This window comes from Bos javanicus, chromosome 2 (genome assembly GCF_032452875.1).
Source record: "Bos javanicus breed banteng chromosome 2, ARS-OSU_banteng_1.0, whole genome shotgun sequence".
NCBI lineage: Eukaryota > Metazoa > Chordata > Mammalia > Artiodactyla > Bovidae > Bos > Bos javanicus.
In genome coordinates, this window is record NC_083869.1 from 94,434,096 (window position 1) to 94,457,951 (window position 23,856).

At 40.1% G+C, this 23,856-nt stretch overlaps 1 protein-coding gene across 9 annotated transcripts in view; it reads right to left on the bottom strand.

Annotated features, from left to right (window-relative positions):
- Positions 1-3,646: 3,646 nt before the first annotated feature.
- The window catches only part of INO80D (INO80 complex subunit D), a 70,510-nt gene continuing 50,300 nt past the window's right edge, over positions 3,647-23,856 (bottom strand). For 8 of the 9 annotated variants that reach the window (XM_061382406.1, XM_061382357.1, XM_061382399.1 and 5 more), the window contains 3 exons: positions 17,958-18,175; positions 17,087-17,244; positions 3,647-15,676 (listed from right to left, as the gene is read on the bottom strand). In XM_061382406.1, coding sequence (XP_061238390.1) covers positions 14,496-15,676; positions 17,087-17,244; positions 17,958-18,175 — 1,557 coding nt within the window. In that variant the 3' untranslated portion in view covers positions 3,647-14,495. The remainder of the gene's footprint in view (positions 15,677-17,086; positions 17,245-17,957; positions 18,176-23,856) is intronic. The other variant, XM_061382415.1, reaches the window with a different exon arrangement.

Here is a 23,856-nt window from a genome sequence, read left to right on the forward strand (position 1 = left end):
ATGTTCAAGCTGGTTTTAGAAAAGGCAGAGGAACCAGAGGTCAAATTGCCAACATCCGCTGGATCATGGAAAAAGCAAGAGAGTTCCAGAAAAACATCTGTTTCTGCTTTATTGACTATGCCAAAGCCTTTGACTATGTGGATCACAATAAACTGTGGAAAATTCTGAAAGAGATGGGAATACCAGACCCATCTGATCTGCCTCTTGAGAAATTTGTATGCAGGTCAGGAAGCAACAGTTAGAACTGGACATGGAACAACAGACTGGTTCTAAATAGGAAAAGGAGTACGTCAAGGCTGTATATTGTCACCCTGCTTATTTAACTTATATGCAGAGTACATCATGAGAAACGCTGAACTGGAATAAGCGCAAGCTGGAATCAAGATTGCCGGGAGAAATATCAATAACCTCAGATATGCAGATGACACCACCCTTATGGCAGAAAGTGAAGAGGAACTCAAAAGCCTCTTGATGAAAGTGAAAGTGGAGAGTGAAAAAGTTGGCTTAAAGCTCAACATTCAGAAAATGAAGATCATGGCATGCGGTCCCATCACTTCATGGGAAATAGATGGGGAAACAGTGGAAACAGTGTCAAGACTTTATTTTTTGGGGCTCCAAAATCACTGCAGATGGTGACTGCAGCCATGAAATTAAAAGACGCTTACTCCTTGGAAGGAAAGTTATGACCAACCTAGATAGCATATTTAAAAGCAGAGACATTACTTTGCCAGCAAAGGTCCGTCTAGTCAAGGCTATGGTTTTTCCTGTGGCCATGTATGGATGTGAGAGTTGGACTGTGAAGAAGGCTGAGCGCCGAAGAATTGATGCTTTTGAACTGTGGTGTTGGAGAAGACTCTTGAGAGTCCCTTGGACTGCAAGGAGATCCAGCCAGTCCATTCTGAAGGAGATCAGCCCTGAGATTTCTTTGGAAGGAATGATGCTAAAGCTGAAACTCCAGTACTTTGGCCACCTCATGCAAAGAGTTGATTCATTGGAAAAGACTGATGCTGGGAGGGATTGGGGGCAGGAGGAGAAGGGGACGACAGAGGATAGATGGTTGGATGGCATCACCGACTCGATGGATGTGTGTCTCAGTGAACTCCAGGAGTTGGTGATGGACAGGGAGGCCTGGTGTGCTGCAATTCATGGGGTCGCAAAGAGTCGGACACAACTGAGCGACTGAAGTGAAGTGAACTCAAACATGTCATTTAAAAGCTTGTCTCCTTAAGGCTACTTTTTAAAAATCAAATAAAGTACTCAGCACAACCTCAAGTTTTTGCACTTAAGCTGATATTTAGAAAAGCATCCTTAACTTCTGCACAACAAAGGAAACTATAAGCAAGGTGAAAAGAAAGCCTTCAGAGTGGGAGAAAATAATAGCAAATGAAGCAACTAACAAAGAATTAATCTCAAAAATATACAAGCAACTCCTGCAGCTCAATTTCAGAAAAATAAACGACCCAATCAAAAAATGGGCCAAAGAACTAAACAGACATTTCTCCAAAGAAGACATACAGACGGCTAACAAACACATGAAAAGATGCTCAACATCACCCATTATCAGAGAAATGCAAATCAAAACCACAATGAAGTACGATCTCATGCCGGTCAGAATGGCTGCTATCCAAAAGTCACAAACAATAAATGCTGGAGAGGGTGTGGAGAAAAGGGAACCCTCTTACACTGTTGGTGGGAATGCAAACTAGTACAGCCACTATGGAGAACAGTGTGGAGATTCCTTAAGAAACTGGAAATAGAACTGCCATACGACCCAGCAATCCCACTGCTGGGCATACACACTGAGGAAACCAGAATTGAAAGAGACACGTGTACCCCAATGTTCATCGCAGCACTGTTTATAATAGCCAGGACATACATGGAAGCAACCTAGATGTCCAACAGCAGACGAATGGATAAGAAAGCTGTGGTACATATACACAATGGAGTATTACTCAGCCATTAAGAATACATTTGAATCAGTTCTAATGAGGTGGATGAAACTGCAGGCTATTATACAGAGTGAAGTAAGCCAGAAAGAAAAACACCAATACAGTATACTAACGTGTATATATAGAATTTAGAAAGATGGTAATAATAACCCTGTATGTGAGACACAAATGTATAGAATAGTCTTTTGGACTCTGTGGGAGAGAGCAAGGGTGGGATGATTTGGGACAATGGCATTGAAATGTATATATCATATGTGAAACAAAATGCCAGTCCAGGTTCAATGCATGATGCAGGGTGCTTGGGGCTGGGGCACTGGGATGACCCAGAGGGATGGTATGGGGAGGGAGGTAGGACGGGGGTTCAGGATGGGGAACACGTGTACACCCGTGGCAGATTCATGTCAATGTATGGCAAAACCAATACAATATTGTAAAGTAATTAGCTTCCAATTAAAATAAATAAATTTATATTTTAAAAAAAGAACAACAAAAAAAAGCATCCTTAAGTAGAAAAGAACAAGAGTTTAAAATCAACTACCATATAACCAAAAACATGGATAGATCAATGCCAAGCATTAGTCTTCATAACTTGCAGTTTCAAAGGCAGAGGTGGATGAATGAAGCTCTGTCAGTGTTGGCCGTTTCATTAGTGCTGTGGATATCTGCTTCTAGCTGCAGAATGGTAACTTCTTTAGAGAAGCAAAGTACAATTCTGGAACCTACATGCCTGGATTAGAGATCAAGAAAGAAAAAGTCCAAGGAGCTTCCCTGGAGGTTCAGTGGTAAAAAATCTGCCTGCCAATGCAGGAGAGACGGGTTTGATCCCTGATCTGGGAAGATCCCACATGCCATGGAGCAACTAAGCCCATGAGCCACAACTATTGAGCCTGTGCTCAAGAGCCCGGGAGCTGCAAAAAGAAGCCACCGCAATGAGAAGCTTCCACGCTGCAACCAGAGAGTAGTCCTCATTTGCCGCATCTAGAGAAAAGCCCATGCAGCAACAAAGACACAGCACAGCCAAAAATAAATAATAAAAAATAACCTTTTAAACAGTCTAATGTCCCACAAAAGTAAAAAATCATAAGTCTATACAAGAGGAAAGTGTGATTAGAACATTACTAATTTTTCTTTGTGAATTTTGTCCTAGCCTCTATCAGTACCACACAATTCCTCAGCATAGAAAATGAAGAGTTCCAATCTACATATTAAAAAAAAAAATGTATTTCAATTCCAAGGAGATACAAGGCAGGCACTTGGCAACGCCTTAAAGGAAGAGTGTTAAAAGGTTTTTGTTTGTACTACTTTGGTTATACAGCATGAAGTTGTTCTTATACTTGTGAAACTATGAAAAAGAAGAGAAAAAGGTGCTCCTGATAAATTAAATAGAAACTGGCTTGCAAGACCTCCATTATAGAACATAACAATTTCCTATGCAACTTCTGCTTGGATTTCAAGGTTGGATACCACCTTAAAGTCACTTTGAGGAGCACTTAATTGATCCACAGATATGACAGATATTAATCACTGTTAGTCTAAATATAAAGAACCATGAATAAAGCCCCCTGGAGTTCTTGCCAAAATATAAGATATAAAAAACATGTATAAATACTCTAGCTAACAAAGAGGGAAAAATCCTTACTCTGGATTAACAGCTTCCATCAACATCCAGGCAAAAGAAATTAAACCAAGAGCAAGGCTACTTCACAGCAAGATTTATTAATACATCCAAAAGAAAGAAAGAAAAATCATTTTGTCACACTATATACAGATAATACATACAGTGTTTTATACACATATTACATCAGTTTTTACACAAGAAAAATATACATAAAAATGTAAACTTTTGTATACAAAAACCCTTAAACAAATTAAACAAGGACCAGAAAACAAAAGGAGACCAATCCATTATTATTTCATCAAATTTTTAAAATGGTAATACAGTACATTCATTGAGATATACATGGAAAATGTGAGCCATCTCTTCTTGTTTAAAGGGAAATTACAAACCAAAGCCCATCATTTCCCCAAATGTGTTCTCCCCACCAGCAATAGCACACCCAATACCATGGATACGCCTTTCCTCAGAACTGGGGGCCCTGTCCCCAAACCTGCCAATCTCACCTTGCTCCTACAATCTGTGTAGAAACAAGTGGCTTCTAGCTCTTGTGCATATAACTAAGCTTCTAGCCACTATTAACATAGAGAAGAGTCTCAGTTTGTAAGTTCCCTTTAAGCAGCTTTGAATTTTTTTTTTTTGTATATATATTCTAATGTATGGCCTGTTGAACATACTTGTGTGCCAAGGTGAAGGAGAACACTGAAAAGAAAGGGCTTTGAGGACGGCTCGTCCTTGCTACCGTGCAGCTACTTTGTTAGAAGAGATTTCAAAACTGTGCAACCTGTTGTTTTACTGGTTTTGAATCTGTTACCTCACCTTTGATTTCCCACTGCAACTTGGTTTCAGTGTGCACTTCAGTACTCTGGTTAGTACCATACAACTGCCAAGAGGCTTCTGTTAAAGGCTGCTTCTGATATCAAGTTTTAGCTAAGTTACTCTGTGAAATTCCTCAAACCCCAACTTCTCTATTTGTGTCTTCAGGGGTATTCTTACTCCATCTGTTTTTTGTTAACATCTTACAATTTAGGATTGTCCATCTACACTCCTCTCTCTAGAAGGTCTTAAAATGGAATCTGCTACCAACTCATCATAAAATAAAATACTGAACAGTTTTTTCTTAGTATTCTTCCATTCAGCATGTCAAATTGATATACTAAGGAAAAATACCTGAAGCTGTGGGGAGTAAGAATTAAATCTAGGTCGGGTACATGCAGACTTGGAGTTCTTAAAAAAAAAAAAAATGTCTGGGAAGACCTTTGACTAAATAAATGTAAAACCTGCTTAAGATAGCTTCATGAGAGAGCTGTCTTTTCTCAAAGTTGAATTTTGAACAAGGCAGAATAACAAGTAGGTGATAAATTTCCCTGCAGCTAGAGAGTAGTTAACTTCCCCCAGGCAAAATGATCTCAATGATCATTAATTATTAACGAAAGGAAGAGGCAAATTGGTGAATTAAGTTGATCTGGGAGATGGTGGATGACATATGGTAATGGAAATGTTAGGGTTGCTTTGTAACTGAAATAAACAGGCTGGTTTGTGGTGTATCTCCATTTCAGAGAGAGGAAGACACGTGAGGGGCCTCAAGTGAGTCTCCAGTTCTCTTCCTCTCCCGGGATAGGTGGCGTTTTTAAAATGACAGTCTCCCTTTCAGTTAAAAAAAAAATAATAACAATAAAAGGAAAAGGAGGAGAAATAAATAATGTGTGGACCTCTTTAGATGAGACTTCTAAATGTTCTTTAAATAACTTTTGATAATGTTATTTTAAATCATTACATACAACTGCTATCGCAGTGACAATATTCCAGTAGGGGTAGCATTTTGCTAAATGTAAAAGATTGCCATTTAAAACTCATACATATACATGTGTATATACAATATATCAACACTATTTATATACATATATATCTAGAGAGCAACATTTCCTTGCCTTTGAATATCTATATATTCACTCACACAATATATACTAGAGACATACTGTGTGAGTATATAGGAAAGTATATGTACACATGCTCCAACATGTATATATACACTTCTGTCTGTGTGTGCATAAAAGCTTTAAAGGCACAATATATAGGGATGCAAGTTTTCTAGAGAGCTGCAGCAAAGTTAAAACAGAATGTCACAAATGTGAGAAAAGTCCAAAGGAAATATAGCAGAATTCATTAAAGCAGTTTCATCATGAAGAAAATGAGTTATAGAATTCAAGAGGCTCTCCATTAAAATGAAAATGGTAAAAGTATGATCAATCACAAAGTAAAACAAAATTTTAAAATGACAAATTAGTGACAATAAATGAAAAAATAAATATAATACTAATGTCAATCATAAAAGCACAATTATGTTTTTCCAATTTAAGTAAAACATCCCCAAATTAACTAGGTAAAACTTTCAAAGTAGTTCTGTTTGAATGTTGATCTTTTGTTTATTGGTTGGTTGTTTTTGAGACAAATGATGCCCAATTTTCAAAATTACCATAGAAAGTATTGCCAAAATTTGTGTCTTCCGGGAAATTTCAGAGACAAGTGAAGTGTTAATGAAATATGGTTAGGCCAAATGATTCTGGCAAAAAGGACCTAATAAAGGAGAAAAAAACACAAAGTAGTGTGATTTTTAAGTGGTGAGAGATTGACTTAGAAGTCCATGAAAATGAAGAACAGTGGGAGTGGCAAGTAAGAACAGTTCTAAGAGGAATTCATAAACAAGACTATAATCCTAAGGACTTCCATCTTTGTATGCTCTGATAATTACACTAGACTGTCCCTCTTCTTGCTTATAGAATAATCCACAATTCTCCAAAGATGTATAATCTTGCTTAACAAAGGCTGTTTATCTGTTACACACACACTTTTTTTCTTTTAGGGAAATATATGTATATAGATTTATCTATACACACACATATACATACGTGTATATATAGATTTATACAAATGTATAAATAAACATAATACTTCTCAATCTTTCCATCGACAAGGCAAGTTCACATTCAGCAAAGTGCCACCACATCCCATATACACATCTCTGTACAGATATACACAAAAGGGCTTAGCTTCACCCTTCAATCAGGGGAATTTATTCTAGCAAATCCCATTAACCAGTAACTGAAGGGAGAAATGGCACCAATACAACCTCCCTTCTTTCATTTGCATGCATATGTACAAGAAATACGCAGATTTTTAAAAAATCCATAAAGCAAGAGTGAATGAAACTGGGAGATGCTGCAAAAAATACAACTGTAAAAACAACATACAAAAAGCTTTCCTAGGTCTTGAGTATATCTAAAATGAATGAGGCTTCAAAGATAACGACAAATCCAGACGTCATTTATCAGAAGTTGTTTTAACATGTTTCAAAGTACGATTTTTTAATATTAAAAATAAATGTGACTGGAGCATTTAATAAAACTCTAGCTTTGACTATTTTAGACCACCAGACACTTCAGTAATGAATGTATAGCAAAATGACAAAACTCAAAATACAGGAATGCATTTTTTAAAAATTGCATATAAACCAGGTAAAAAGTCAAGGGTATCATAATTTTCCTATAGCCAAAATATGGTGGTTTGGGGGCATGCTAACTTCATAAACAACAACACAACTGAGTAATTAAAAAAAAAAAATTTGGAAATAACTGAAATCAACCCAGCTTTGAAATGTGCATGGTGAAATGATCCCACCAACTCTTTAAACAAAGGAGCCCCTTTAAAAATGGCATTCTTTACAAAAGGCCTCAACTTTATTTCACCAAGAAAAGGTGATCAATAATATTTTATAACTCAGAATATGAAGAAATCTATTATTAACATAAAAAAGGTTCAACTGATCTCTGGTCCCACCACCCCAATAGATAAACACAGCTCATGTACAGGTCTGTTTTTCTCTTATTTTTCCACTCAAAAGCAAGAGGCTGGTCTTAGAACCTGCTGTTTTTTGTGTTGTTTTAAAAACATAACATAAGCTAATCAAAAGCTTGAAATAAAATGCACATGATATCAGAGCTAGCCTTTTAACATAACACAATCAAGAATTTGGTGTATTTATACAACAGAGACAATGAGAAAGGAACTCCAACGCCCTCAACTAAATAAATCATATTTCTACCATACATTCTGTTGCCTTTCTCTTTTTACGTAAGCACACATTCATCTCTCTCATACACGTGCCCCCAATGTATATTTTTGCATGTGTGTAAAAACACAGACAAATACATGCACACAAGTACTTTAATTCTATTTTTAAGTCACAGTGGGAATTCCTTAGTGAGGAGGGATAAAAAGTTCCTGAATAAGACACTGAGAACATCTAGATTTATTATTTTTCCTATTTGACTTCCCAACTTACAGAATAAACTGTAATTAAAAGAATAAATCCATAGGAAATAAAAGAGGTCTTAAAAACTTAATTTACAAATTCCAGCTACAGTAGTTGGGAGTTTTTACTTGATCTATGTATTTCTATTTACCCTGTAACTAAGCTTCTAGCCATCTTAAGTGTAAACCACAGATCATTTACTAAGGAAACGTGATTTCTCAACGGTTCTATGAGCAGTAATAAATGGTCTAAAGGTGTTCTACATTTTGAGGCCCCAGGATATCCTTCTATTTTATATATCTGCAAGGTAGCAAAGGATAGCTATACACCTTGACACGGCAGAGATCCAGTGTAAAAAGGTGCTTCACTAGTTTGTTTTGTCAAAAAAAAAAAAAAAAAGCTCATATATAATTTTTTAGCTATTAAACACATAGGCAACATAATTCATTACACTCAATACAGCTTTAGTATAAAACTTATAATTTATGAGGTGATGTTAATAGCATAAATTAATATACCTTTTCTCTTAAAATCTACAATAAGTATTCTGAAAGCTCATTGGGGAAGGAAAGTTTTAAATAAAAGTTTTAAAGCTGTGCGTGGTGGGAAAGGATTCTGTATGCTGAGGCTGAGATGAGAGCCTGAAGGAGAAGGAGAAGCGTCCCAAGCAAGACACCATGGGCTACGAAACCAAACGTTTTCTCTTTCCTGCGCTCTCTCAATGATGAGTCACCTTTAGTTGCTTTTAAAACTAATTTCTTATTTTAAAAACTGCCCTAATTTCCACAAGGAATCCCTGAGACATACTCAACACTATACAGTGAAAAGAATTATCACTGTTGAGAGGAACTGATTCAACCCTTCCGAGCAGATGAAGACAACGTCCTAAGTACCAAACCTTCCCATCCCTTCCAGGCTCATCAGCTGGAGCCAACCGTACTTCAGTGACGCAGGGTGGAGCCAGGTCAGGGCAAATCAGACTATTCTCCAAGTAAAAGCAAGGGTGGCGTTTAAACTGCATTGGAGCCTTCTGCACTGCATGTTGAAAAGTTTTCCACGGGGAACTTTGGGTGCATATAGAGCTTACTTCAGTGGCCCCCAGCTTAAAAAAAAAGAACCAAGTGAAAGAAAAGGTTCTCTTGGGCCAAGAGCAGTACAGATCATGCGTGTATGTGTGTACACACACTTCAGTGCTGGGGGTGGGCTGAGCAAGCAGGCAGAAGGGAAAAACGGAAGGAAAGCTGTGCTCCCCTACTTTGCTGAGAGTGAGACAGGTTTTCTCTTAGAAGACTGTTTTCCCAGACTGCACTTGAGACCGCCACAACGCTGCCATTCAAAGTAGCCAAACGTTCCCAAGCTTTGGGAACCTGGGGGGGGGGGGGGGGGTGTCATCCCACATTTGCTCTTTCACTCTCTCTCAAATGCCACGTTTCCTTTTATTTGCTCTGTATCACAGTGCAGAGAGAGGGAAGCTAACAAAAAATCAGAGTAGGAGTAAAAAGAGAGAATTTTTGCTATTTAGAAATAAGGCTAAGTCTGACCCACAATTTTTGCATTAATGACACTGGTTATTAGAAGAGACATAATTACTCATTTATGTTTTATGTTTTCTTTCCTAACTCACTGATCAGAAAAAAACACTTGAGATATTCAAATATATTCTTCACTGATCTTTTATTACACATCTTTTGAAAGACAGTATTATAAAAAAAAAGTTGCTTTAATTAACTAAACATGGATTTTGTGTCCCTCCAATATATGATATTGGGCTTCCCAGGTGGCTCAGAAGGTAAAGCATCTGCCTGCAATGCGGGAGACCTGGGTTTGATCCCTGGGTCGGGAAGATCCCCTGGAGCTAAGGAAATGGCAACCCACTCCAGTATTCTTGCCTGGAGAATTCCATGGATGGAGCAGCCTGGTAGGCTACAGTCCACGGGGTGGCAAAGAGTTGGACACGACTGAGCAACTTCACTTCACTTCAATATATGATATTAGAAATCTTTATAAAGTTCAAGGTATTAAGCAGTCACTATATTGTTTTACTTTTCTATAGAAGGCCCATTAAAATTCAGTTGTTTTCAATGTATTGAGAGGGGGGGAAACAAAATCTATGTTCTGTCCAATATATATTCCCACACTCACCTTTCTCCAACAAATATAATTCTCGGCAGGACAAAAAGTCCTTGGAGCAATGTAGCTGTCTGCGATGAAACATTCGGACTGACTACACTTTCTTCCAGGGAATCCTTTAAATTGCCTCATTAAACTGCAGAATTCTGTTGACCATTTAAACAACCACTGCATTATTCTATATACACCAGATTAAAAACAGAATTTAATAAGAGTGTTAAAAGAAGGCTAAAAAGAAAGATGAAGAAACCAGAAACTAAATACCTAAACAAATTTTAAATGAATTTGAAACCTATTAGCTTGAAATGATAGTTTAGTGTTATTAACAGCCTCAGCTCTTTGCAATACCAAACCACAGCAACCTTTTGAACTAACTTGGAGAAAAAGCAACTTGCCTCCCACAAACACTGTGGATGAAGCTACCACCACCATTACCAGCCCCACAAGGCAGGGGCACAGGAAGGACTGCAGGCAAGTTATCAGTGAACTTACAGGATGGGTGTGACCTACACAGGCTCAAATTCTAGTGCCAAATGATAAAAGCCCAGTAGTATGGATCAATAGAAATATTTTTTTCAGGTAAGAAGAAAATCACACAGGTAGGGCAGCTGTGTGTATCATGGACACTGTCTTTGCCTCTGTGGATTACAATCATGGACCGAACGACCTCTGATAAGGAAAAGCTTTAGTGTTAGTCACAGAAAATGATGCTGCTTAACTTGCAGTTGAGAGATTAGGCTTATTTAAGAAATAAATCTTATAAATAATTATTTGGCAAAGATAAAGTATTCGCTTTCTTTAGCCTTAAACCACTCAAGACAATAACTATGATTTTAAGGAAAAGAAAAAATTTTTTCCAACTTTATGTCCATACCTACTATTTGCTTCTCATTAAATTATACTCTTTTCATGGAGGGACTCTAGGCACATCACACTGCCTGCCAACATGAAATTGCTCAGGAAGTCATTTATGAGACAGTTCTAGTTCACATGGTAGGTTACTAGAGAAAAGAATCCTTTGTCATATAAGCTATGTGGTGATAATTAGAAAATTTTTCCATTGCATAGTCTGTCACTTGGTGGGTTAAATGTAATTGCTATTTACTACTGTGGATTGTTTACTAACTACATAATCTACCCAGATGTGCAAATTGCTAAGCCATTTTTACAGGGGAAAATCAATGTCTTAAGTACTTTAACTAAAATAATATTAACAGTTATGTAGAGAGTGTAAAGGAGAAAAACACATCTTTCCTTCAGATGCTATAGATCACAGCCAGTGAGCATTATACATTAGCATGGAATTCAGATTCTCAGAGCACAGAATGTATCCATTAACTGCAGCAACTTTGTAAACTGAATCACATTTAACACAATCTAACTGGCCTTTATAAATGGTCCCAAAGAACTGCAGAAACAGAGTGAACCTTCTTTGCCATTATTTCTCATGAGTTGAGTTTTAACACTAAGATGAAAGCTAGTATCCACGTAATTAGATAGAACCTTATATCAAATTTGTTTCTGATTCCAGTATTGCCTTATTGGAGCCTTAAGTGCTATTTTAAAAGACACTAATTTTCCTATTTCTGGAGTAAAAGATACTTCGTTTCTTTCTTTCCATGTTAATAGCAAACCTGCTACTAAGAGAGTAAAATTGCTCCATTAGCTAAAACAGCAACCTAAGGGTTATCTCTGGGTTCACAGATGTTCTTCTCTTTCCAAAAAGGGACTCACAAGAAACAGCAAGAGTAAAGTGAATCGCAAGCATGGATATTTATTTTGAAGTAGACAAAGTGAGAAGAAAAATTTGTTTTTTCGCTACTTTCTTAAATCTACACAGGTACTTTCTACGGGTGCCCTTTCTTCAGCTATTTATCGTGGGCATCTACACAAAAACGAATTTACTCAAAAGTTTTTGGTGTGAAGCTGTAACTGGCAACATTCCTGATCATTTCATGCCTCCTTACCAGAAAGCAGGAAAGGGCTTAAAAATGCACAGAAAACAGAAAATTGCAAACAATAAAATGTGCAACTTACTGCAAACTCAGTTTCCATAACTGAAGAATTTTAAGCAGCTACCACAAGGGACAAATTGCCAGAAAAATTCAAATCGACATCCCATGACTTTCCCTTCACTGTCAAAGAAGGGCTGATAAGAAAGTCAATGTGTATGTACCACTTTTAGCTCAGTAAAAAAGAAAGTCAATGGGCTGCTCTGCTACAACCTGTGATTAGTACACAGTGGAGACGGAATCGAATCACTAAGAATGGACAATTAGCATGTGATGGTTATAATGGGATGTGAAGAGTTCAGTGAACTAAATGACACTTTTGAGCAGAGGTAACTACTCATAATCATTTCATTACAGTACATTAAAATTAAAAAGCTTACTAACATAGGTTCACAGGTGAGAAATACTCAGATTATCTGTTCTCACCATTCAGAATAAAAATTTATGGTGCTACCAAATATAATTTTGCTTTGTGACATAATTTTATAATTTAGAAATTTCTCAATCTGCAAAAAAGGCAAAGCTATTAAAAAATAAATCTTCCAATCAATTATCATGATTAAAAAAAACCTAAATATATTACAAACATATTTTTGGCCCACAAAAAGAAAACTTCAATAAATACAAAATAGGGCATATCATGATTTCATACAGTCATGTGACATTTCCCCTCCATAATCTCAGGCACGTGGTATCTGCATAATGCCTGCTGATCACCATCATTCCTTTAAAAAGCAGAGAAAGAAAAGCTTTCAAAAGAAGGGACTGGTTAGAATTAGCATGGCATAAAGAGAAATACATAGAGGAAGTAGGAAAATACATCCAAATCTTTACCTATTGAAAAGGAATTAAGATCAAATATTCCCTGACAAATGAATTATTATATCACATCATTAATAGATATGTTCTCTCTACGCATCTTTTAAAATATATATATGTAAATTAGACTAGATTCAGGTATAAATAGCCAATGGTATCTCAAGGGACAGTGAAACTTCTCAGCAAAAGCAGAGAACAGATGCCTTTAAAATCTAGTTCCACCCTTGGGCGGAGGGTGGGGGGTCAGGGAGAAGGCAGGTTAAAAAGAAACCTCACATATTCATTTCATAGTCACCAACTTACTAAACTATCCAACATGATTTTTAACCTTCAAGATCTGGTATTTCAAAAAAATTCCCCAAACTTAAACCTAAATACTTAAAATTATTTTAAAAGTACCAAAGGGTGAGTAAGATTTATGTCTAATTTCCATATTTTGCTTTGAAAGAAAATTTTAAAATGTGTATCCTTCAGATATTACATGTCACTTCACAACTGGTACATTGATTCTACAAGTGTCATCAACATTTTACAAACTTTACCAAAGAATCACTACTGTAAACATGAAAAATCCCAAAGCAAAAGATGGATCGAGGAGTTCACAGATCCCATCTCTCCAAACCAATCTTGAACTATCCTGCTTTTCACATCAAAATATTTTCTTTAATTACATCTTGTGAATATATTCCATGGAAGAGGGATTCAGAAACAAATGCTGTCTAAAAAGGCAATACAACCAACCATCAGACCTCAGAATTGCAGCAACCCCTGCAGTCCTGGCCAAGCTCTTCACCACATCCGCCGGGCACTGATGTGAATTCAGCTTTTTGTGTTCTGGGCTAACTTAGCAGAAAAGGGTTGTGCTACTCACGCCGCCAGACTGCCACCCTTCTCCATTCACCAAGGTCGGCTAACTCAGTGGGAAAGAACGACCAACCTTATTAGGGCTCTGAGATGTGGGAAAGGAGAAGAGACTTCTACTTATTAGGAAATAAGAAAAAAAAAACCCAACAATGGGACAGCTGCTTCCTGCCCTGCACAGAAATACACGCGTGGGTGCACACACACACACAGGCAGTCAAAAGACTAATTCTTTTTCTTTTTAATTAAACATGATCACAATTAGGAATGGAATCCTGGCCTCATGTGGTGTTTGCTGAGCAGTTGGTGCTAAGACAGAGGCTTGAATCTGCCTCTGCACACCATTTGCCATTTCTTACACAGAACTCAATGAACAGGCTCATTCTAGCTAGAACCACCTGTGTAAAGACCTGGTATTAGAATGGAAAGCATTGATCTACGATACTAGGAAATAGTAAAGGGCACTGGTAATCTGAGGTATCTTCCACTTCTAGGACTTGCTGCTCAAAGTCGATTCTATCCAGTCACTGTGCTGAGCCGCTAAGGAAACCACTGGGGGGAGGGTGGACCCGCCAGGAGGGAACGAGCACCAGTGCCAAGGAGCACATGTGAACACTGAAGCGAGGTCCACCGCAGGGGGAACTTGTTTAACTGGAAAAGGGGAGTTCTCCTCTAGTCCCCGTCTGTTATTTTTAAAATCTTCTTTAGGAAAAGGGGGCGAGGGGGTGGGTGATAAAGAGGGAAAAGAAGATAGAAAACACCAGGTTCCCCACCTGCCTGCAAACACACAGACACGCTCAGTTAGGGGAGGTAAAGGGAGAAGATGCGTTATTGGTACTTGTAGCTGTGGCACCTGTTACTGTGAAGCCTGTGGGAGGCGCTATCGAGCTGTGGCTGGGCTGCAGGTCCTTGGGAATGCCACTGTGAGAACTCAGCTGGTGGCCGAAGGCTGCGCTGAACTGAGGGAGTTGCTGCTTGGGGGAGGTGGAGGCCAGCAGTTCAGCGGAAGGCCCCATGCCACTGAAGCTGGTCTGCGGTAACCCCGGGAGCACACTGGAGCTGCTGGGGGTCACGGTGGCGAAGGCAGGCTGTGTGGTCTCTGAGTTCGAAGTGGTGGGCGGCGTGGAGAGGGACGTGGAAAGAAGATGCCCATCGGCGACGAGAAGGTTGCTGAACGGAGAGGGGTCTCCGAGGTTGACGGGGAGATTGCCCCAGTGAGTTCTGGGGTTCACGACCCCTCCGAGTGGCACCTCAAGTGGCGTCGGGAGCAAGTGCTGCGCCATGACGGGCATCTCTGCTGAGAAGGTAGCTGCCATGTTATCACCAGAGTAAGATGTCGTGTGGGGAGAGGTGATGTGGTCACTGTAGGGAGACGGCACGTGCTCGCTGTCATAATGGCTTCCATGGGGCGAGGAGTGTGAGTGATCACTGCTGTATTGCTGTCGTGAGGTGATTAGGTCATCTGCCTTGCTCAGCAGCTGGGCAGGATGTGGCCTCTGGGAGGCATGGCTGCCATCATGAAGTCCATGAAACTGTCCTGGGAAGGCTCTCTCCCCAAGGGCACTCTGGCTCATCAGAGTGGCAGAAGTAAGGCTGACGCTGGCGGGGGCAGAGAACTGCCCCTGGATCTGCCCTGCCAGGGGTGTAGGTGGGTTAGACAAGGTAGCTGAACGGAGCAGGCTCTCATCCAGCTCTAGGCTAGAGAAGTTGTCATGGACTATACGCCCATTCAGCAGCTCCCCCAGGTCCGTGTTGACCTCTCGGCTCAAGGACGGGATCCCCGACGCTCCTGTCCCTGTGGAGAAAACCCCTATTCCTCTGTCTGATAGCTCCTGGACGGGCACACCATCTGACTGGGTGAGCACCCCAATGGTACTCAGGCACTCGAGAGAAGTCACGGCCTGCAAGGCCCGTTCAAGTTCCTCGGCCTCTTCGGTGGTGGGGAGGAGGTCTCCGTTCTTTCCTGGGTAAACAAGAGCTATCAACAAGTCAGCGGGGCTTCCACCATCCTGACCACAAAAACCACACATTAGAACTATCTGTCAAGACATTCTACTAAGGACTACTAAGGAGAGCAAGAGTGACATATTCACGGCAGGACAGGTGAGCCTGAACCACATTTTCGGGTCACTGACAGCACTCTCACAGCCATCTCAACACAGTGTTCAGTGCTCAGGAATCTATTTAAAACCTGGGGTGACTATCTGATTATAGGTATGTTTTTACCCAAAGTTATATTAAGACATTAAAACAGAAAACATATCTATCGGTTCACATTTGAGACAAAAGGCTGTGCAGGAGGAACCCTGTTAGCTCTTCTGCTCGGGCTCTTTCACCTGGAGGGACAGCCCCGTGAACTCAGAACACAGAACTCCACGTATATCTCAGCACAAAAGCAAGTGCTCAGCTCACTTTGTTGGTTACCTTTTCCCACGTTTCTGCATTACTCTCTGCTCTTCCCCTCTCACACGTCTCCCATTTCTAAGGAATTTTCATAAAATGGAAGCTACACTGATTTCCTTTCCAATATCAAAAAACCTACTGTTAGGAACTGGAGTAATCACTGCAAAAATATCCAGTTTTTAATGGTGAAGGAAACATTCTCAGAGTAGAAAAGATTTCCCTTGAAAGCACTAAACAATTGGTGGGGTTAAGCAAACTTTGTTGTGGAAAAGTGCACTTCAACTGAAGTACAGGGTGGGGTATCAAAATGAAGACAAGTTCTGAAAGTTCAATAAACTCAAGTTTAAAATGTCTTTATTCAAAAACAAACTAAAGTAGGGGCATTCCCTGGCGGTCCAGTGATTAGGACTCAGCGCTTTCACTGCCATGACCCCTGGTCAAGGAACTAAGATCCCACAAGCCATGCAACGTAGTCAAAAAGAAAAGGTTAGAAAATAAATAAACTAAAATTACTGATTTGGGGGCTTCCCTTGTGGCTCAGTCGCAATGCAGGAGACCTGGGTTCAATCCCTGGGTCGGAAACATCCCTTGAAGAAGGGAATGGCAATACACTTCAGTATTCTTGCCTGGAGAATTCCATGAACAGAGAAGCCTGGTGGGCTACAGTCCAGGGGGTTGCAAGAGTCAGAGTCAATTTAGCGACTAAACCACCACCACCACAACCAACACCACCACTCATTTTAAAGGAATAAAGTTATAAACCTAGCTATCAAACCTACTGATTTACTAAACCTATATTATCATTTTTTTAAAAATGTACTCCTTCTAAAGAGAATAAAATAGCTTTAGCACTTTATATTTTCTGTCCATATTACATGTGAGGAGGAATACTTTGAACATATTAAAAAAAAAACTATTTCCCTTTAAAAAAAAAAAAAATTCATTTGAGAAACCAGTTTTCTTGAATCTATAATACTGACCGTACCTTCAAAAAAATCGAAATCTTGTAAGTCATCAGGTAGCCGTGGAAGGACGTCAGAGAAGTCCTCCTGGTTCAATTCCAAGTCGTGTGGAATGTCGGTGATCTCATTGGCAATGTCATCCGGCAACTCATCAGCGCTCAGCTCCGGTGTGGACGGGCTCCTGGGGAAGATGACACGGTTGGCCCACCACCCCCACTTTACCTTCCTACCAAGTCACCAGAAGCAGAAATGGAAAACCCTAACTCAAAATAATCTCCTTGCCTACTTTAAGATCTGAAACCAGAACGGCAGACCTCACCATATGCACTCACATATTTCTGCAAATATTCACCCATGTATTAAGAGAAGGAAACCATTTTGAGATACTATTTTTACTGCAAATTAGTAGAATGAATTGCAATTTGGTGTACTAGTAGAACGAATTACAATCTGGTCTATCAAGTGTGTCTTACTACTTTCCGGTAGAGTTTTTAATCTGGCCAAAGTAATTTTTAAACAAAGATGAAAGAGGTAAAACTGAAATTTGCAGCTGAAACAGAAGCATCATTCATCGGGTCAAAATGCTTACCCCTGTCAAAATTAATAATGCATCACGTTTCTGTTGGAACATACACGCAATTTCTGTTGAAACAGAAAAATCTGAGAAGAGACAATTAAATTCCCAATATCAGCATCTGCTCCCTTGGATTTTAATCGAAAACTTTACTTTAGATCTAAACCCATCAGGTATCTGTAAAAATCCTACTAGAAACTAGAGTCTAAGCTGATACACCACAGGGTGCCTTTAGCCTACTTCCAACAGGAAAGGAAGCCGATGTTCTGAGAACAATCAGAGCACGTAAAGGAGACGTGAGTCCTGGCACAGCCACTGACCGAATGCGGGAGGCTTCCACTGGCAGTGAGACGCTGGTGGGCATGCTGAGGTTCCCCTGGGGGACTGCAGGGGGGATGGGCTTCTGGGGTCGACGAGGTCCACGCCTTCTCTTCTTCTTGTGTTTTTTGGTAAGTGCAGGAGGCTTGGTTTTTTTCCTGGGTTTCCTCTGCTGCTGGTGCTGAACTTTACGGGAGCTATCTCCTCTCAAGAAATTATCCTTTGGAATGAATAAACGTGTATTTTTAAACTCAGATTATTCGGGAAAAAGCAAACTGCTATCTGAAAAAAATACTTATGTTTCTTATTATTTTATACAGTGCCACAAACTATGTGTAACAATAATTACATGAATATGAAATTCATTTTAAAATTTAATTCACATCAATTCAATATATACATAAAGCTCATTCCACATTTAAAGGCATTGTCACAGGTGCTGTAGTATAAAAGAACTGAATAAAACTTGATTTGAGCTCCAGAGGAACTTACTTGGTATCCCATGGGAAAAACATGAACATGAGTATACATAAATACTATAGGAAAAACTGGGCGGTGATGATATAAATACTGTCTAAGGGTATGCAAATGGAAAATTCATTACTTGTAGTTATGTGGGATTAAAGCATCAACAGGACTTTCAGTTGCTGGGATAAGGGGGAAGACCACTCTAAGCTAAAGGAAATAGCACAAATGAGACAAAAAGGACAGCAAATAACTGGGTATGGCCTGTTGCTTGAGGATATGATGGAGGGTCAAATATAAAAGTCAGCTGTAAGGAAGTCTGGCACCAGATCCTGTATGACTCTGAATACTCTGTTCAGAATTTTAAACTTTATTTTATAGGCAATGGGGAATGATTTTTGATGACAGCAGATGTTTTAAAAGGATTAACTGGACTTCCCTGATGGTACAGTGGATAAAAACCCGCCTGCCAATTCTGGAGACATTGGTTCGATCCCTGGTCTGGGAATATCCCACATGCTGAGGAGCACAGCTAAGCCTGTATGCCACAACTACCGACCCGCACTCTAGAACCTGTGAGCTGCAAACACTGAAGCCCATGTGTTAGAGCCCGTGCACCACAAGAGCGTACCCTGCTCTCTACAACAAAGACTGTGCGGCAACGAAGACCCAGCACAGCCAAAAAATAATGGGAATACTAGTAACAGGATTAACTAACCTGGTAGAAACAATGTAAATGAATAAAGAGAAGGGGCAAGTGAGTGAAGGCAAAAATTCCAATCACAGGGCGATTTCAACAGATATTAGAAGATAAACAGCTGAGGGCGAAGTGAGCAAGAACAGAAAAGCAAGGGCTTGCTGAGAGAGAATTCTCAAGATATGACAGCTGCGTGGCTGTGGTGCGGATGAGGGGAATATAAAACTCTCAAGTGTTTCTAGAGTTCCTAGTTGAGGTGATTGTTAGGTGAGGGTGCCGTTCGTGGGATACAGAGCACAGCAGAATAAACAGAATCAGAGTTAAGGAATTCAGCTGGGCTCACATACTGTTTGAGGTGTGAAGATGACCAGGGTGGGCAGGAGAAAATTGTATCTGGTGCACAGGATGCAAGAAAGGCATGGAGGCGTAGACTCGGAAGTTGAACACAGTGGAAGTCCTTCAAATAATTCACATGGACCACGGTGACAAGGTAAAGAGAGAAGACAGTGGGGACACAGCTTTATAAAACTGCTGCAGTTAAGTGAGGAGGGAAAGGAAGAACCAGCAAAAACAAGAAGCTTGCAATATAACTAGCTTTCTTCAGCTAGTACCCTTAAATCTGAATATGGTACTTCATCAACTCCCAGATGCACATTTTACTATCACTACAGTTGGGGAGCATTTTACAATAATTGCATATTATTATCTCTGTCAGCCAGGTCATTATAGTTGCTGCTGCCTACATGTTCAAAGTTGGTCATAGCTCTCTGTACTCTCTTTGTTTGAACTGAGGTTTGCACATTGTTGGTTTTACATGTAGAGGAAAAACATGGGTGTGCACAAAGGCACAGAAAGAAGCAAGGCAGAAAATTGTTATTAGCGAAGCAAATATTCATTATTAAAGAACTGACCACAATCCCCACCTCTACCTTTTTTTTTGCAAAGCAACAACCAAATGAGAAAGGAAAATAATCACAAAGAGAACAAAGCTGTGGTATAGCAGATGTTATATACTGCCTTTCACACATCAAGAATTAGCTGAAATCAGGGGTGAAATAGAAGATAAAAATATTTATGTCTAAGTCTAAAAAAGCTATTTTGATAAGTATAAAATAAAAAATTTAAGTGATAAGAAATGCACTGTGCAACATTTTTTCCATCTGGATGGTATATAAAATAATTGTGGTTTCTATGATTGATGTCACCTTTGAGTTGATGAATTCAGTAATAACTTTTATAACCAAATACATTAAAAGATCTGAAGACTAATAAATATCAGTAGCAACAAACATACCAAGAAAGAATAAAATTAAGCATAAATCCAAGAAATCTAAAAGAAGGTTAATCCCAGCCAAACACCTGAATCCAAACACTATTACAAACTCAAAAGTCACAAACAAATTTAGAAAACAACAGAAGACGGGGTGCTTTCCAGGCTCTGTAATTCCTTTTGGTTCAACACTTGATGTCTACATTTTTTATGCCCACTATGCAGTGAATAAGCAGCTGCCAGTCCCCACCAGGAGCTGGCATGCACTCCAGGATCTCCCTCTAGGACCAGCGTGGGTCTTGAATATGAGGAAGTCAGAGAGCTCTAGTTAAAAATATGTAAGCCCTACTAGTTCTGGTCTAGGCTTCTTCCTTACTCTTCTAAGCTTATGCTGTGTATCCTGGCAACACTCCACATAGAACCGCCCGTGACCAAGGCCCCGTCTGGCTCTTGCTATCCCCTTAACTTGGCTCCTCCAGAAAGCCCAGAACCTGTGTCCTGGAGGTGTTCCTAAAGCCAACTGTTCCTTTACCTACGCTATCTACGAACACTGTTCACTACCAGCATTCTCAACTGTCCCCTTCTATTAATATTTCTCTGCAGGACAACAACCCATTTAATACCTTACCCTCTGTTCTACAAGTTCATTCCTGTTGAATACCATGTTCTGTCTGCCAGCCTAGACCTCGTACAGCTTGAGTCTCTTCTACCAATGGCTGTCCTATCCAGTGGCTGAGTCTAGTTCAGAATCTGCCCCTACCCCACAAGCCATGTACCTACCAATCAATTATTCAACAATTACTTATGGAGTATCTTTGCTCCAAGCACTGCAGATAGAGCAATGAACAAACAACGTTCCTGCCTTTGTGAAGTTTACATTCTAGTAGGGGGATTCAGAAAATAAACAAATAAATTAATAAATAACATTCAGTTCAGTTCAGTCGCTCAGTCGTGTCTGACTCTTTGCGACCCCATGAATTGCAGCACGCCAGGCCTCCCTGTCCATCACCAACTCCTGGAGTTCACTCAAACTCACGTCCATAGAGTTGGTGATGCCATCCAACCATCTCATCCTCTGTCATCCCCTTCTCCTCCTGCCCCCAATCCCTCCCAGCATCAGAGTTTTTTCCAATGAGTCAACTCTTCGCATGAGGTGGCCAAAGTATTGGAGTTTCAGCTTCAGCATCATTCCTTCCAAAGAAATCCCAGGGCTGATCTCCTTCAGAATGGACTGGTTGGATCTCCTTGCAGTCCAAGGGACTCTCAAGAGTCTTCTCCAACACCACAGTTCAAAAGCATCAATTCTTCAGCACTCAGCTTTCTTCACAGTCCAACTCTCACATCCATACATGACAACATTAGGTAAACACAAATGTTAGGAAGGAAAATAGGTAGAGTATGAAGATTCCCTGGTGGCCCAGTGGTAAAGGAACTGCCTGCCAATGCAGGAGACTTGGGTTTGATCCCTGGTTTGGTGAGATCCCCTGGTGAAGGAAATGGCAATCTATTCCAGTATTCTTGCCTGGACTTCCCTGATAGCTCAGTTGGTAAAGAATCTGCCTGCAATGCAGGAGACCCCGGTTCGATTCCTGGGTCGGGAAGATCCACTGGAGAAGGGATAGGCTACCCACTCTAGTATTCTTGGGCCTCCCCTATGACTCAGCTGGTAAAGAATCCACCTACAATGTGGGAGACCTGGGTTCAATCCCTGGGTTGGGAAGAATCCCTGGAGAAGGGAAAGGCTACCCACTCCAGTATTCTGGCCTGGAGAATTCCATGGACTGTATAGTCCACGGGGTCGCAAAGTGTCAGACATGACTAAGGGACTTTCACTTTCTTTCATTCATTCTTGTCTGAGAAATCCCACGGACAGAGGAGCCTGGTTATATATAGTCCATGAGGTCACAAAAGAGTCAGACACGATTTAGTGACTGAACAACAATAAATGAGCATAAAAAGTGGCAGGGTAGAGGGGAGGTGGAAATGAACTGACATTTGATCAGAAACCTGAATGATATGAAGAAGGAGTGAGACATGGAGAATTTGGGGAAAGAACATTCCAGGAAAAGACAAAAACAAGTACAAAGCCCCTGAGATGGGAGCATGCTGTGCTGTGCTGTGCTTAGTTGCTCAGTCATGTCTGACTCTTTGAGACCCCCACGGACTGTAGCCTGCCAGGCTCCTCTGCCATGGCAAGAGGAGGCATGAAGACTGGAGTGGGTTGCCACGCCCTTCCCGAGATGGAAGCATATGTAAAGTGTTTAAGAAAGAGCAAGAAGGCCAGTGTTGCTGGAGGGTGAGGAGATGGTGTAAGATGAAGCTGGAGAGGTTTCTAGGGCCAGATGAGGAAGTGCCTCACAGGCACAATTAAGAATTTTGAACTGGATTCTAGATGTGATGTAAAGCCAATGGAAGGGTTTTGAGCAGGGAACTAAAACGATCAGATCTATATTCTGAAAGGCCTGCTCTAAAGACTACATACTCAACGATTCCATTTATAAAGACACTGGAAAATGTAAACAGAGACAGAAGTAGATCAGTGGGGATAAAAAAAGGCTGACTACAAAGGGCAGCACCAGAGACTTTTGAGGGGGTGATGAACTATTGTGTATCTTGATTATGGTGGTGTTTATGCAACTGTATGCACTGTCAACATTCACAGAACTGTACAATGAAAAGAGAGAACTTTATTATACGTAATTCAAAGACAGTGGGACCCGTGCACACGGTCTACACTGGCTGATATGCAAGCACCTCATGTGGGTGCAGGAGGCATGGCACGAGGAAGGGAGCCTAATTAGGAGACTATTACAATAATGTAGGGAAGAATGAAATGGCAACCCACTCCAGTGTTCTTGCCTGGAGAATCCCAGGGATGGGGGAGCCCGGTGTGCTGCCGTCTATGGGGTCGCACAGAGTTGGACACGACTGAAGCGACTTAGCAGCAGCAGCAGGGAAAAATGATGGCATATAGTTGGAAAGTAGAGCCATGAGATCAGCATAGTTTTTACCATCGAGTCTCTCACTGGTGCACTGATGGAATACATGTGTTGCTATACTCTCTTATGTAATTTTTCACCTAAAAATAGCTCAAACCCGTGTCAGATTCTACAACTGCCTCCAGAGAGAAAACCATTTGTATCATTTGTATCACTGTAAAAACTTTGCATTGAAAATACCTTTTAAAAACCTGATCAATATAAATTTATTTACACTATATTTTTTATTATATAATAAATATTATTTTATGACTAAGTTTATTATACTAATTCAACCTTATGTTTGCCCAGCTGAATTTGTCTAAGTAGAATATTTAACCAGCTGAAAAGAATAAACTGCTTTCAATTTCTTTAGAAGTAGTCACATAATTGTTATACTGATCAACTCACTGAATCAATAAAGCAGATCCTGAAGTACAGACCCCCACTATTTAACAATATTCTCCTAGTCTTATTAGAAGTATGCTAGA